The 17725-nt window shown below is 41.7% G+C and overlaps 1 protein-coding gene across 1 annotated transcript in view; it reads right to left on the bottom strand.

The window, feature by feature from the left end:
• Positions 1-4258: 4258 nt before the first annotated feature.
• T265_09513 (hypothetical protein) overlaps positions 4259-17725 on the bottom strand; it is a gene marked incomplete at both ends in the record, with an annotated part of 50938 nt that continues 37471 nt past the window's right edge. The window contains 5 exons of the mRNA XM_009175607.1: positions 4259-4724; positions 7384-7523; positions 10729-11502; positions 14528-14898; positions 16690-16860. Coding sequence (XP_009173871.1) covers positions 4601-4724; positions 7384-7523; positions 10729-11502; positions 14528-14898; positions 16690-16860 — 1580 coding nt within the window. The remainder of the gene's footprint in view (positions 4725-7383; positions 7524-10728; positions 11503-14527; positions 14899-16689; positions 16861-17725) is intronic.

Genomic DNA, 17725 nt, shown 5'->3' with positions numbered 1-17725 from the left:
TGATGATGATGAGTCCACTAATGTGACGAGTACCTTGCAAACTCTGGTGCTTATCAGCGAGGCGATCCTGAATGCTATGTTGATGTGCGCCTGACATCCATCCGCGGTACGCCAGAAAAGACAAAGGTATGTTTTATCTTCAAATAATAGCATAAACATGCTAAAATAAAAGGCTTATATCTGATGATGATGAGTCCACTAATGTGACGAGTACCTTGCAAACTCTGGTGCTTATCAGCGAGGCGATCCTGAATGCTATGTTGATGTGCGCCTGACATCCATCCGCGGTACGCCAGAAAAGACAAAGGTATGTTTTATCTTCAAATAATAGCATAAACATGCTAAAATAAAAGGCTTATAAGAGTCAAATTTGTGGTTTAATGGCGGATGGCAGAAGAAACTTTTATGATTAAGAGAGGTGTGGTTATCCACCTACAAACATTTTGCAAGAAACTTTTGGACCGAACTTCTACTGCCATCATCACATAGATCAAAATAAACGCCGACATTGATGCTTGACCCCCGTACAACCTTTAGGTTTATTTAAGTATGTTAGAAGCCTTGAATTCAAAAGAAGTAAACCAGTCATCTTCACACTGAACTCCACTACATCCCGAGCATTCCATCACTGTTAGTTTGGGGCTTCTCTTCTAGTGACCGCTCTTGCAGTTTTTCTGGTCACCGAGCTATGTACTTTGAGTAAAAAAAGTTTTATCACCAGCAGAGATGAAATCATCGGGATCAGCCCAAAATGATTACTATGTTGGGATAAATGCTGTAGAACAATATAGAGTAAATGAGCATTACAGTATATTTGTGTCAAATTTGAATCCGTACCATTAATGGAGTTTGGAGGTTAGAACAACGACAGGTGGGACCTTGAAAGTTTCAGGCAATGAACTAAGCAATTACTGAGTGGATATCATAAATTCTAGGTCATGTTTCGAGGCTATGCGGAGCCGAAGTGATAATATACAGTATATACGATAAATCCGCTCACCATGCTTTCTTTTACCCTTGTTTCCTCCACTTCTTGCCTGAGCCTGCATTATGTGAATCAGAGGTGAACAGGGGCGCAAGCATCTTTCGCCACAGACTACACGCACTACAATACCCCCACTTTATTACACTAACACCGTGACAGGGATGTTTACACTGAACACTGTAGTACTGTTTTTGCGGTGACTGCACCATCTGAATGCGTGCTGTGCGCAAATCAGGATCTGTGGTAGAGCACAGCCACCGGGGCCCGCTAGTGACTTGGAAACGCTCAAAGGCTCTGGTGCTTTGAAGTACAGATCCGCGCCATTTATAAAGAACTTTGTTTTCTTTTTATTTGTCTGCATGTTATTGGAGGTGCATCGGCACTGATTGAAGCTGCAGAAGTGTTCATACAATCTTCGACGGAAAGCACATACGGGACAAACTTCTCTAGGTTTCATGGCGCTGAAAACTGCTTATGAATATTCTAATCATCCTCAGGGAGCTGTATTGTATCGCTGTTTATTGTATATGTTATAAATGGCATATTATATTATATGTACATACAGTCAATAACTGCTCGAAATCATCAATTGCGATGTCAGAGTTGAATAGGTGTTAGCCACGATAAGATACGCATGTGTGAGACCCTGATGCCCGTGACATCACATCAAGCGAAAACATTCGCGATCTTTCACACGTCAACAAACTGGATAGTACTACCGAGGTTATATTTAGTAAATTGGCGTGCAATAGGTCCCTCTCTTCCAGCCAACCATTCAGTAAGCGCTTGAAATGGAAACTACAACATACCTAAGGTTGCTGATGCATCAAAAAATATTGATGACCTAGGTGAGCTCATTGGATGCTGATCAGGTGGTTATTAATCTGTAAGCGTTTGGTAACCAAAGGTTGGCAAGTTAATCGCAAAACTCCTTGAACAGGCCAATAGCCACCTGAACAAAAATCAGTTCCATTGGCGAATTATTCTTATGTACTTTTGATTGCTGCAGAAAAGTTGCATTATGATTTCAATCAAGTATGATGCTTAAATTGACTTGTGTAAGTTGTAACATCTCGAGGGGATATATTCTGCTGAGCTTCAGCTCATCAGCCAGTAATTCTATCATTTTCTTGGTGTGATCAGTTTTTGCCGCTACTATAATATGTGTCAAACTTGAGAATATGAATATTCTTGCTCTTTTAAAACACAACAGGCGCAAACGATGCTTTCACTGAAATCCCATCGAACATCTGGTGCGAAAAGTAAGATATTGTTGGTCAGAGCTCAAAAGAAACTGGGTCTCAAACGATTCCTTTAGTATTTCTTAGAGAAGAGTCATTGACCAGACCAGGTGAAGTCAGCGATTTTATTCGCCAGCTCACAAATGCATATAACTAGTGTTGTGAGAGCTACAAGCCATATTGCTCGTATCACAGGCGCCGGGGGAATAATCTACATCATTCTGGATAAATCAAACGTTAACCTCAGCTCATACACTTTGCCAAGACGTCCTGATGTACAAATATGTTCCAAAATCAATATGGTCCAGAAACAAAGTGATAGACAGTAGTACGCTCAAGCTGACTACCTACAGAGCCAATAAACCGAAATCTCCGTGGGTTCCCTTTCACATTTTACGGTCCTTATTTTCTGTGCAATACTGACGACTCCCGACCGACTCCAGAAGACTGCAGTGGTTTGTTTCGTTGACTTTGTTTCTGAGGCCACTGCGGGCGCTTCTGCTTTTCACTGCTAGTCCCCTGAATTTCTGTTAGCACATTTTCAAACTACCCGATCAAATGATATGCCTAATTTGAATGAAAGTAAAAATAATAAGTCACGTGTGAGGTTTTCTTGCTAATTAAGTCCTCTCTCCCAGCACCGGTATTTTGGAACGGCAAAGTTATCCCTTTCGAGTGATAATGTTTGCTACAGCGTTGTTTTTAAAGTTACTTGCGCGTTCTTCATAAGCCTTGAAACACTTATCTTGGTCAGATTACGTTATTCCTGTATGCTAAACTATGAGGCTTATGTGGGGATCAAGTACCTTTTTAGACGGGTTATTGAGCCTGAGATGATTATTAGGACTATATATGAAGGTGATATCCGTTAATACCATGCCGTGGAATTTCGCGTCTTGTTGCATCTTGAGTGGTGAATTTAGCAAATGAGGATCCGCGCCCTGTTAGCTGTCTTCCCTCTCAAAGAGATCACAAAATTCTGAGCCGGTGATGAATGAGATAGTTAAACTCTCCAGCTTCTCATCAACTGTGTACTTTTTATTTGTCTTTCAAAATTCGCACTCTCCCTCAGAAGACCACGAACTAATCATCAGTAGATCTGAAAATATATCCATGATCTGAGCATCCGATTGCTCCTTTCCGGGTGAGGGTGGCAGATTTACCGAGGTGATCAAAATGTGTTGATTTGTGTTCCCCTTAATATTGGATTAATTTCCAAATGAGTGAATAATTCTACTCAAGTGGGAAAACTTGGAGACTATCTATTTGATGTGGCTCAAGTTGAGTAGGACTGGTGCTGAGATGTCAGACTTTTTAGCAATCTTCTACAAGTAGTGTTAAGTCGGGTAAATTTAAGCCATATTTGTGACTGGGTTCGTCAGTCAGCGGATAAGCCTGCGGCACGATTTGCGTCATATCGCACGCAGATAACAATATGTGCCCGAGGGGGTATCACAGAACTACCAACCGCTATAATCTGGACTTTACAACAGCCCATCCCTCAGAAATATTAAACCATAATGTACACTAAACAATGTACACAACACAAAATAGTTCATACAGTGGCTACTAAAGTGAGTGCTTGCCTGTGCGCCTGCAGCCAAAATAACGATGCAATGTATAGCAGTGCGAATGCTTTGACCGAATGATCTCCCTCAGAGGTGAATACTATGTTCTGCACTTCAGCTGTTTTGCAACAAACGCATTATAACAAGTCAACATATCATGATGCTGTATGCAGTCCTGCAATCTTTTAGACCCGGTAGATTTTTAATGAATACGGTACTAACGAAAACTAATAACTATGGGCATTGGATAGTACGATGCTGTGCTACTCATTTCCTCAAAGTTGCCCATATTATTCTTATCAAGAAATATCTCAGTGGCAATAGTTCCTCTCAAACAACTCCAAAAATTCAACACGGGATACTGAAAGCCTAATGCCGAGTGTGTGATATGCCTCAAAAAAGACGAGACGGAATTTTCGCTAAGACCGTCTCACCTTAGTTGTTTTATATTAAGCGCACATAAAAAGAGATAACACGGCTCTGAAAAAATCTGATGGAAGAGTGATCGATTAAAAAGGCCAAATTTGTAGACAAAGTTGCTACAAGGGTCCCAGCAAATTGCATGTGGATAATACATCATCTGTGTCAACTCAGTATAAGATATGTGCAAAGAAGGAAAATTGCGCAAACAAGAACGATGGCTAGTGAGCAGCAAAAATAGTTCTTGCATCCGATGGGACTTGTGGGAAGTCTGGAAACAACCGGCCAATTGGGGTAATCGAAAATTCACAGCCGAAGGCTAGTTGCCAGATTTCACAGAGACAGCGAGGGACCGGAACAATACACAAAGGGATGTCAACCTTCATTCAGTGTCGCCCAGCTGGCAACGGATTGATTTTCGGAACCAACAACAAACTCGGGTCATCCAGGTTGCAACGTCTGATGGTAAAGGTAGCTTGCAGTTTGCAGTCTTTCAATAGCTTCAGTGCTCTAGGTGAACAGAACGAAAGTGGACTCTCATGAGAAAGAATACTAGGATTTCTCAGACTTATAGAATGTACAACTATAGCCAACAATTCCCACATGTTATTGGAGTAATTGCATTATCTATGCAAGGCGCGAGGTATAACATTTTGTGCGCTGCGATCCTGATTACGGTGAGTGCCGTCGCTAAGCTTCTCTAATCTTCTAGAGATGGTGTATTAGGTGGTAGCTTGACTGAGTAGTGGAAACTATGCGTAGCAAAAAGGGAATTATACTGACAGACTTTCTGGTTGGAGTTCACTGTGTAGTCTCCATTACACGAAGAGAGACTTTGCGAGCAATGCGCTCAAACGCATAAAGCAGGTGAGTCGAAATGTGAGTTTCCAAATTCATTAAAATAGATGTGAAGGCAAATTAGAAATAAAATGTTCCAGTTTAGAAGAATTTAAAAAAGAAAAAAGTCAGTGCAGCAAGAGAATAATCCCATTGATCGTAAAACCGAAAAAGTTTCGGTTCAAAGGTAATTTTTTAACTTGTCCTTAGATCTAATTGTGCAATCGCTTTTTCAGTGTGGCTATCAGTCTTACGCATGTGAATCGACTTCCTTTTGGGATGAATATTAATACAGTACACATGTGTTGAACCGTCAATCGTTATGACGGCGCCATAACCTTGCGTCATCAACTGATCGACAGAGTGCACTCATACTATTTCCGACGTTATACCGGGCTCAATTTCGTCACAAGTTTCGTCATAGGTGATCTGGTGCCTAATAGCTGATGGTAAGTCTCTGATGACCGCACCTCTTCTATTATTAATCATGTTACTGGATTTCATGAATCACTGCAGACAACTCACATCACGATTTTGGTCAAAGAATTTAAATATTCACTGACAGCCAAAAGGTTCATCGATCGACCACCCAGAATTTAACTGCGGAACATTTCTGTTCGTTTCGTCATACCTAGCGGATGGATCGGTCAATGTGTGCAGGTGAAGTAGTTATAAGAGTTAACTAGTCCGGCTCTACTGCGAGGAAAACGTGCAAGTGACAATCGTTGTAACATTATTCTTAAAGAAAAAACGGATTGCTGGTTGGGGATCAACGGGCAAGGATTTATCAGTTCATCGCAGAACGGCAGTCTACTACCGTCGGCTTTTTGCGTAGATAGGCGTAGCAGTAAGACTTAAACAATTTTTCAGTGGCACTAGTGGGTTGTTCAGATATTTCCTTGGACGGCGATTATTGTGACAGAAATCACCAAGCAGTCTATGATGCAACAAACTTCCTTCAAAAAGCACGCGTAACGCTAAGCGAATATGCCATTTCATTTGGAATGGAGCGCTCAAAGAGTTAACCGCAGTGGCAAAACCTAGGGTATATAAAATGCTCATATCGCCCACTAGATAATTCCAATAGTGCTCCGGCAAACCACATCATTCTCCCTCTGCAACTTCGGATATACTGACACAGCACGAATTCACTGAAAAATTTATCCCCGCTTTGAATAGGCTCCACTCCGTCAAGATATCAGTCCCACTTTCTGTCATTTTCCCCCAGAAAAACAAGACGCTAGAATAAGGAGAGTCTGTACTGATCCTCGAAAGTTAGTCACTGAAACCTGATTTTTAAGATTTCAATGACGATAGGTATAATCATTGAATACCAGAACATAAAAGACACCAGCAAAAAAATGGATGAACCAAAAGGCGGTCCAGAATGACATGGTTCCTTCTCCTTGCACCTGAACCTATTTCGGGTTGTTGCCCTCTCATTCCTCCAGATCAATCACGTTACACCAGTGTGCTGAACCCTACGAGGAAGGTAAAGTTTTCGGCCGAGAAAAAAATAGACCGGCAATCATTCAAATTATAGGGGTTTAAAACCATGCCTCTTGCGCCATGGAGATGCGCCTTACAAAACTACATCATATTAGACACAGGACAAGACAATTCGCACAGCTTGGCTGGTATCATAAACTGATTTAGAGGCTTACGATACATCAGTTGAGTGCTAAGAACGAAGCTTATCAGGCGGAAGCTCCATAGCAGACAACTAATAAGGCTCATTTACAGCCCAATATCTAATAGGCTATTTTTGTATGACTGAAAACATCTGGCCCGTAAATGTTCCTATCTATCGTTAACTATGTGCATGGTGGCATGGAGGGTTCACTGCTGGAACGAAGCGTGTGGTAAATACTTTCAAGAATAATAGCGCTGTTTACTGTCAAAAGGAACAGCCTTTTCAGTAAACTCACTGATATTCAGTACACACATCTCAAAATGAAACCGCTGATTACATTAGCCTGAAGTTCACATACTCGTCATATGCAGCAGTGCACGCCATTAGAGCTTGTGCTAAGTGAGGGTATTCTGCATGACCTAGTTTCGTGCATGTTGGCCACGTGTTCTACTTTGAGGGATGTATGTTGGAGCAAATGATCACAGTCTGGTAGGCAGGTTGATGAAAATTAAGGTCCTTATCGATCGAAAGTTGATAATCGTGGCTGTTTATTCTGTTAGCACACACAAATGTCTATACAATAACAGAACATATGCACAGAAATAACGCAAACAGCGCATAGATATGAACGACCAGAGAGCAGAGAAAATACTGGGACGTGTTATGTCAGAAACCTCTATCACATGGGTATCAACTCACTCTGAATAAGTTTTCTGGGTCAAATCTTGACCGTTTATTGCGAGTATCTGATCTCCAAACTTGATTTCTCCCTTCTCTGATGCTGCACTGTTTGCAGTGGTTGACTTGACGAACACACCAGGCTGGTCAAGAGAGGTGCGCTTCAGGAAAGACAAAATGGTAAAAAAGACGCTGTATTAGAAGTAGAGTCTTGATTAAAATCTCCGCACAGGGTGATTTCATTGAGCTTCAAAGTGCCAAGTTGGAAAAGTTAAATAACCTGAGATTGATTAGCTTCTAGGCTCATAGAGTCATTTCCAGGGAACTAGTGGCACAACGGCGGACTGTTTGCAGGCGTCTGTGATTATCGTTCAGTTGAGTTGTACTGAGGAACTTAACAAATTTTATCTCTATCACTTAGACTGTTAAATGGTCAAACTAGAACGATTACTATGATCCGGATCTGTTGTTACCCTGGCGGAAATACTCGGCGCGCTAACGATTCTATAGCCAATTTTGTCGGGCACCATAATAATTTTTGTTGCGTATATCACGTAAGCTTACGAAATACGGAGTGCTGACCGGAGTTAAACTGGGATAGAGTTAAAGCCGTATAAAATAATAGTTCTTACTTATTTACGTTTAATTCCTTCTGGTTATTCATCAAGCCTGCGTTGACAGTGTGAACATCTATTAAATCTATTTTCATCGGGGAAGAAGCGTCAGTAAAACTATTATTCCATGCTCACTCTATATCTGGCTAAGAATAGATGCTTTTTAACAGAAACATCTTGATCACACATTCAACAGCACTCCACATGCCTGTAGTGGCAAATCTTATCCAAATGAGGAGGATGCCGTATTCGTTGACCACGTTTGTACACTGATATTAGCGCCTGACTGATCCCAACGTCATGGTACGTTCCCAAATGTTTCTTTGAGCTTGAAGGTAAATTATCCACCCTCTACGGCACATGATTACTCTCACTATTTGAAGCACAAACGCGTTAAGTTCCTTGTATAGCGCTCACTTACCAAGCTCCCATAATACACGATTATCAAACTATACATATCGTTACCAATTTACGTTATGATTTAAAATTATTGCACGTAACAGCACCTGAAAACCTGATTCATTGAATTCTCCCATCCTCATAATTAGCACCCTTCCAATTGAAATCATGTACAGCGTTCTCTAAGACCGGTCTCCCTCGAATAATCATTGTGCTGCAAAATCTATAGGTAACCGATTGTGTAGCTGTACTTAAATAAATTAATCAGTGTCATCCTCATCAGCAGGCGGCAACACCAAAGGGATACCGGTGCTTCACCATCTCATAGCCATGACAATCCATTTGAGTAAAGCTGTTTGATGGTGACCAAAAGGTTAATTGCGGTCAGCGCATCACAATTCTTCAGGAGCCTTTACATCACACATTCAGTCCAGGTGTGGAGAAGCTGATGGTATATATGCCATTGATGTGGGACTGTCACTATATATTTCATTTTTTCCGCCAAGCAGAAGAAAGGTGTTGTTGGTCCCATTGTGGAGGGCGAGCAGAATCGAAAGCACTCAGATTTCTAGTTGTATCATAATCTCTCCGTCTCTAGAACTCCTACACCCTAAATTAGGCATGAAATACAGCGCCCTTCTCAACAGATAGTAACTTGGCATGCACATCGCGTGATCTAGCCACTTCAGTTTGCAGTGCTGCACGCACTTCTTGGGTGGATTCCATTCTGCTTGACCATAGACCCGTTAACTGATCAACTTATTGCCAATCCACAGGTGCAGGCTGGTTTCGATGATAGTTTTTGAGGCATCCGTGTTCAAAGACTCGAAGATACCCCCGATCCCACAACCTTCATGACAAAGACTTCAAGCCACTCAACAATGCAGTTTACATTTAATCCAATGCAGGCATCCTTTGAGACCCAATCGTGCGGTTTTTCGAAGACACAATTGGTGCAAATCGGCAAACGCGAATACGACCTTTGAGATTTGGACGTTTAATTCGTCTGTTGCACTACCGTCAGGATCAACGCAAATCCCAAGATAAGTATTCCATAACATTCAGTTTCCCTTCTAAGATTTTAAGAGGCATGTCCAAACTGGCCGAGTCTGGCAGAATGATTTTGTACTTTGAGAGCGCGGATTATATGTTAGAGAACTGGACGACATCAATCAGCACTTCTAGCAAAGCTTGCTCTTCCATTTCTTCTTTCAAAAATGGCAATATTATGGTCTACATATTTCAATCTAAGGAGACTCTGGCTCGGATAGATCTGAACATGGAGATATCGGAGACTCTCTAGAATCTGTCTCCTTCACTCATCAACGGTGATGTCAAACGATAATGGAGAGGGTGGGCACCTTTGTCAAATATCATGGCTTGTGAAAATGTTTCCGAGAACTATCGGTACAATTTCAAGCGCCCACAAGTTTGCGCATACAAACAGCGTGTGATATTCACACATTTCTGCAGTATGCATCGATGCGCAATGTGCGCTGGTGAAACAGTAGTAGCACGCCCGCTCCACATACCAGTTGTCTGCAGTCCCCATTCCTGAGTGAAAAGCACGCATTGCTGAGAAAGTATCGAGCAAGTGGAGCAGTAGTATAGTACGGAGAAAGTATAGTTTAGTGCATCCCTTTTTCGGCTGGAATCACCAGAACAACTAAACAAGCACAAGAGGAGGACTGCTCAAATGGCGGTAATTTTATTATGAACTCCATGAATCCTCTAACCATCTAAAACTAAACATCAAGAACTTATGACGCCTCTTTGTATGCTGTCGTTATAACACTTGGAGTTTGAAGATGTAGTCCACACATCCTCTTCCCTGTCACAGTCCTGTTTCTGAATCAGGTCTTCAAGTTCGCCCGTAAGGCAACGTAAAATAAACGATACAGTGTCTAGTGGAGGAAATCTGAAATATGTAGTGAACAGCGGTTCTCTTTAAAATATCCTCAATTTAAAATTCCAGAAATGGCCTCATAAATATTTAAATTTCCAAAATCTGCGTCGGTTGCTGCGTTTGGTTCTACCAGAGTGCCCTATTCATAACGTAGAAGGGGTATGAATCTCTGCGCAGCATTTTTGTTCATAAAGGAAACCAAGTAAATGCGGCTTATGTATCAAATTATTGCTCATTGCATTCATGACTTAAAGCACAGCGTATGGTATTTTTAAGGTGCTCCTTCTCATTTCTAAATGTATTTTTTATGTCTCATACTTGTGCGTGCTAAGCAGAACACGACATGATTATAAGCTAACAACAAGACTCTCGGGGTACCACAAAGTACATTCAGAGTTATGCATGGGGCGTATATGAGTAATTCATCCCGAACAGTTAGGAACTTACCTCGCCATCCACAAGCACCAAGCCAAAGCCAGTATCAGCTGTTCGCGTGAGAGTTACATTGACGACGGTGTAACCTTGCTGAACGCGTGACGCAACATTTACCAAATCGTCATCTCGGTACAATCCGTGCTGCAATCGATCACTTACGGATTCCGCTCCTGAAATAGAACTTGCATCCCGAGAGCCTTGAATCCACATTTGAGGCACTGACAAATTTCCCAGACTTCCGCTAACTTGTGGTCGAAGGGGATTGTTAAGCCCAAATTGCTGTAAGGGATCTCTTAGTTTGCTCATTCCCTTTCCAATGGTTGACATTCGAAACTGTTCATAATCTTTACTGACAAGAAGTAGCTCATTAGGATCCGGTGCATTCAAATGACTTTCCTCGTTTTCTCCTAATGGCAGCTGCAGCATACTTTTTGCCAATTTGTTAGTCGAAGAAGCTTGATTGAAAAATCTATTGGACTGGGTGAATACGGGTGAACGAGCGGCAATACTTGCTGGCAACTGCCCGTTTGTAGCCAGAGGCTCCTCATCGCCTTGTTCAAACAGTGAGTTCATATTTGGTTGACTCTCGCACAGCTTATTTCGTTTTCGTGTTCCGCGCGCGGAACTTTTTGCGCGGTCAACTGCGCTTTCAGGGCGCCCGTTTGTCTGCATAAGCTTTCTCATATCGGACTTGGATAGCGAAGACAGAAGTTGATTGAGATGGTAGACGGCATCTTCACGTGCGTCGGGCGGGATTTCTTGCAAGACGGCATCAAGGGAAGTGCGCTGTAAGTAAATGAAAATAGCATACATATTATTTGACGGTATTCATCCGTACTAAAGGGTGCTTACCCAAAGTACTACTTTTTGCAACTTCCAGTTTCCAACTTACTTATCATTACAGGTCGCGGTCTCATTTGGCAGCTGTGATCATAGGATATTAGAAGCCAAGAAGCACTGTACGGCCGTTTCATCCTTAACGGAAACCCTAAGCAGAGCACATCTAAAGAGTACTCGGCAGATTCAAAAAGATCGGTTTCTTGGTAAGGAACAGAAGACGCTACTGTTGGATCAAGATTGGTTGATGAGCACTGCGCTTGACCGGCACCCGAGGATATACAAGGCCGTTGTCCTACAGTGGCATTACTTACATTACGTGCCTTAGTATTGACTGTTTCCTCCAGATGTTAAATATATATGAGCCAAACCAGGATTCAGTGATCTCGCAGGTCAAAAACATCAGGAGCATCGGGTTCACTTTGGGCAATTGTAAGTTTAGGTGGTACCTCTGGAAAAATTTCCTGTTGCTCTATTGACTGTCATGATAATTTACCCTTCTGTGGGAGAACAGCAGGCTACACAACCTACCGGCGCTAGAGCTGCAATACTATTTTTCGTACAGAAGCCACTTTGATAAAATTTCAGTGTTTTTTCAATGGAGATTTTGCCCCGTAAGTGAAGTTTACTTATATCAGAAGGCCTGGAAGCAGTGTTCAGCTACCTCGTTCTCATTAAAAAGACTCAGTAGTGTGCATCTCAAAGATAACCAAGGAGGTTGAAAGTCGCACGTTATTAAACACATTGCTGCCTAGCCGATCATGATCAGACAGCTTAGTTACCACCGTTGATATTACCTAATAAAGAGAAGATATCTGATACAGCATCTCCTGATTTTCGGTATAGATTGGCTCCACCAATAGAGTGAAACCTTAGTTCGAAATTCTGGGATCTCCGCATACTAGCAAATTTACTACCCATTGACTGTCAACTGATTATTCATGAAGAGTCAGACTCCTTTAACAAATGTTGACATCAAGAAGACAGCTTTTGTTTTCACATACGCCATCAGTACGCGAAAGTTTGGTGGCAGTTTGCTGCTTAAGACTTGAAATTCACGTGTCCAACTACTTATTCATCGACCTGATGAGTCTCTTTCAACAACAAAGGCCTGTTTTTCCGTTTTTCCAGAGCTGACTCTTTGTGCTCCATAATTATCCCTTGTATAAATTTCAATCCTACTATTTGACAAATAGCAGATCTCTTATGCCGATTAGGAGAACTCAGGAACCGTTAACTAATTCGCCACTGACAATCAGCTTCCTAACTATTCAGCACATGTGGAAATCAAATGAAAACCTCCTGAGCAATCTTCTTCACCTGGAAGAGTACCCTTAACAAGCTTCGTATTCATGGGGGGGGGGAAGGAACCCAAACGTTTTGTTTCCACCCAGTCGTTTCAAGTAATATTGAGTAAGTCTGATGCAAATGGGGCCGAGGAGACTTATTCGCTGACCTCTTGGGATGGTGTATACCCTGGAATAAATAGAAAAGGTGATTGTAAAAAACCCTTGACCGACTGTAGACAATTGCAAACAGTTGACCACAGAAGTTGGAAACATTGGCTTTCACCATGATCGGTTGGCGATTAGTGCACAATGAGGGCTCTGTGGGAGGTCATTTTAGATTCACTGGCAAGGGCTAAGTGATGGACACACAACTCAGGTTACAGGATTCGACCCCATCAAAAAAATGCATTAGCTGTAAATGGTTATTTACTCTTAATGGGGAGGATATTCAGTGCTTCAAGCATTTACCCAGTGGGTTAGGCAAAGAGAAACCAAATAATTCAGAAAGCTGTTCGTCAGCCAAATCCCTTCCATGGTTTGGATGTCCATATGAAGAATTCCCCCTTATGTAGCGGACGGTGAATTTCCCTAGCATGGCCATCATGAGGCAAAAAAATGGTACACTTTCGGTCCTGCGACAATAATGTATTCAGGTGTGGGACTCTGAAACACATGGGAAATCAAAGCCTAACGACAACCAGTGAGCCAATCAGTGCAAGGAAAGGAAGCCACTGAAAATGGAAAGCTATCCAATCAGTTAATCAAGCGGAACGAAATCAGACCAAAAGACAAAAAGAAAACTGTATGATTATAACAGAGATGCAGAACTAACGAAATGAAAGCTCCCAACGAATCAATCAAATGCAATGAAATGATATCACAAAGCAACTCAGATTCCGAGCTAACCGACCAAATTACGCCAACTCCGGATCAACCTTTTAGTTTGGAGTCATCAGATACAGTCTAGAAACCGCATAAGCGACACAGGCCATTATAGATAAGCTCCGGGCTCCAAATTAGATCGAGGCGGCTGCCACGTTTCTTTGCTTAAAATGTTTCCAGATTTATTTTGGCACATCGATAAGTCGACAACAATCAAATGTTGAACTCATTAGTCAATATCGAGTAAGAACCAAACCGAATGTCGTAATGTAAGGGATTCCGGAATGATTCTGGATCAGTAAAACCCAGCACCAATAGTCTGTTTTTAAAAGAATATCTTTGGTGGCATCATCACAATTTAAAAGTTTGTTCATTGCATATAAAAGTCCCAGAGTGGAACTCGAAAGAATCTGTCCTTTGCATACAACCACATCGCCACGTGTGCGTCACTCGTTCGAATACTCAAAATACGGAGGATCTTTCTTTACATAGATCACACACCACTCCTAAGACGGATGAAAGATTTCCGATAGCTCACCACTAGTTGCTCCACTGTGGGGTCCATGAATTTCCATCCTAGAATACCTCAATGGACGGAGTTGGACACTGACGCTTTAAGAAAGTAGTGTCAAGGTGAGCTACAAAAGATACCATTTGTAATGTTATCAGCAGCGAACTGCTGATAAGTCAAGTTTTACACCAAACTATTAAGTTGGCTATGGCACAAGCAACGCGCCTTAAAATTTAGGCCAGAGCTACATAGGTTTGAAACAGGTTATTCCACGGAAGTTAAAGCTGCTTACCGTCTGATTAGCTCCGCGCCCACGTGAAACTCTCGTAGGTTCTCCTTTGGATTGAGCAGGTTTGTTAAGTGTTGGAAGAGTTGAATCTACAGGTGGTTTTACTTTCATCAATTCACTGTCTGTTGTTCTTCTGTTACGTGGAGACATCAATAAAATATCCGTTGTCGGAGTTTTTCGATGGTGCATTTCATCCTCGGTAGTAGTGGAGGAGCTTGTGGCATGCTGACTTTGGTTGCGCTTAACAATTAAGCGTCGCTGTCGACTTTCCGGGCGGTTTATCATGATACTTTCAGGCTCAGGTGCCGCCTGGATTGCCTGTAGCGGGGAAAATTGTTTCAAAAGTTCCGTCCAGCGAAAACCTATTTTTTGTGCTGTTTGAGAATAAGAGAAAACATGATGGTTTCCGAATGGTTACTGATTGTAAATGGGGATTCTCTAATCATATTAGTCTGGATAAACAAATCAGTGGAAGATTCGTGTAAAAAAATAACTAACACCTTTTTGGCTGGAACAAAAAGCCTGAAACATTAGCATCTGGGATGCGGAATGTTATGCGGTGAGATGGAACCCGGGCCGGGTGTATGTATGTCCACGATGTGTATTACACTGAGCGACAGGGCTATAGTGTTGCCATCTATGGCATATGTGCAACTACAAGATGGTTACAAGTTACCTGAATCCGACATATGGTGAGACCTAATCCATAACGTGAAATGGAAACACCGTTTTTGCACGCAGGTCGACAATTACTTCCCAGGAATTGGGGAAGAAATATTTGCTGATGAAATCGGAGTGCACATGCTGCAAGGCGATGACAGGATTCGAAATGCTTGCTGGGGAGGTATCTAGAGAACTTAGTGAAAAATGCTGTTTCTGTGACCTGGCAAGAGAAATCCCTTCATGCAGACGACTTTTATCTAATGAAGTATCATTGGTTTCAAAAGCCCCTCGAGGATGCACCCCCTACCTAACCAATTTTGGGGGGATTTTTGGCTTCTCATTTACCCCACACAGAAGTTCATGCATTGAAAATATCATGTTCTGTAGCACGTATTCAGAAATGCCAAAGGTAACTACTTGTTACCATTAGCATCGTTGCCAAAATAGTTAAGGGTAATAGTGGCTAAAATCGGCTTCCTTGAAGGAAAGCGGTGAGTTTCGGTAAATTCTGAAAAATTAGGGTAATACTGATCAAGGTTATTGACTATAGAAACTAAAACAGAGCACTGGATTATTAAGAACTAGCTATCTAGATCCCACTATTCAGACTTGCGTTAGCGCATCATCCTTCTGGTTAATATTTTTCAGCTGTTTAATTTCTCTTCTTTCCTCTATCTGTGGCATAAAAACATACTTCTGCATTTATTCGGATGACAAACACCGGTTTTTGCGTTATCCGCAGATATCTTTATTCGCACCATAAGGCAACTGTGGAAAGTCTCATATTCAACTAAATTTTCGTTTGCTTGATGAAGGAAGTGCTTGACCTGCTTCTACCAACGGAATGTAGACAACATTTCAATAATGTTCTCCAGAATTATTTCTGTCTAAGAGTTCTTACGTTGGTGGTGTGCTTCTCACAGCATCAGGTAAGAAGCCTGTATAGTAGGGGTAGCTCTATCTAGCTTGCTTCTCTGATACTTACTTGCAGTCAATGCCTCACTTTTTTTCTCAAGGTCAAAATGACGGTCTGTACTGGTGGCACTCAAATATGTGTAGCTGATAAATCATCGGAAATAACAATGCTTATGTTTTCTGGTTTGTCCCTGCGTACTGTTTTCTGCAGTTCGTATTAGACATCCAGCGGACCTCAAACCTTAGTTCATCCTTTTGGGAACCTCGGATCTGGATCAATCTGGTCGATTAGATGATATGTACTAATTTCAAACTAAAAGTTGTGTATCTGAGTTCTCCGACTGAAGTAAATGATCTCGCATATAAATACACCGGAAGTCAGACTCATTCACCTGACATTCATCTAATAGGTGAGGTGCATACATTTTGGCCCCAGATTCCTTTCATCATATTCAGTTTCAATCGTGGTGAAGGTTTATATCATTACTGTTTTAGTGGTTTCTTCTGGTGTGCGTAAAAGACACCCTACCACGCTTGCCCCAATAAGCACTTTTCAATGCGACCAAAAAACAGAGAAACGCAACTACCTTCTAGTCGTTGATCCAGCCTTTTTAGCAGCTCTTCAGTTTCGGGCATTTTGAACACAGTCCATGGATCTCTTGGTCTATATGTCGGTCCATACCGTTGATGTTGGTTTTGGTACTGAGCGCTCTCCTTGGAGCGCCAGCCTTGTAAAATCTGCCCAATGACATCAGGTGCTGTGGATAAAAAGTACAAACAAATGGATACAACTTCAAACTGAACGTAAAAACGTGCAGTTCAAATAACTTTTGTTCACTTAGTAGGCCTGGGGCTTTTAGCTTTATTTTTCTCACCCTACTCAACCTTGAATGTCTGGGAATATTTAGGTCCAATAACTGCAAAACAACAAATTCATGAATGAAAGAACTTTCCGTTTTCCACCATCTATGGTCCCATTTGAGGTCGGGAAAAGATAAAAATTGTATGACAGAACACGAGAAACACCAATTATTAGCAAACTTCAAGCAACATGACTCGAATGCCCATGATTAGCAGATGAAAATAAGTACAGTGACAACCATGGTAGCGAACTCGTTGGTGGATTTTTAACCAACAAATATGTACTCTGTCTGACGGTCATTTCAGTATCTGATGTTCATGTAGTCTATAGGGTAATCTTGTGCAAATTAAGGTCGTGTAGAAAGCTGAATTTGCGCATTAGACCGGTTTCGGTATTTTAAATGGTCATGATGAATATGACTGAGGACCAAAATATGCCCGGACATATTGCGCTGATCCTAGATGAGAATCGTCCCACAGGCACATGAGAAAATTAAGGAGGTATGGATGATAAATCTAGAAAATATTATGTTGACTGAATAGTGGTGGCATATCGGTTCCATACGTATACCCAAAAGATTGGAATAGTGGTATGGGTCAATTGAATAATGTTAGCTGGGCAGGTAAGACTGTTTAGTGGCGCCTACTAAGCCTTGAACAAGCTAATTTAATTCGTTCTTCAGAATGAATCGGAATGTTGCAATAAACTTCGGGTTAGATGTCTATGTTGCAAATCTCACGCACACAAAGCCGTTTTGTGAC

Source organism: Opisthorchis viverrini (assembly GCF_000715545.1).
Source record: "Opisthorchis viverrini unplaced genomic scaffold opera_v5_279, whole genome shotgun sequence".
Classification (NCBI taxonomy): Eukaryota; Metazoa; Platyhelminthes; class Trematoda; order Opisthorchiida; family Opisthorchiidae; genus Opisthorchis; species Opisthorchis viverrini.
This window is presented reverse-complemented; position numbering and strand designations above follow the sequence as displayed.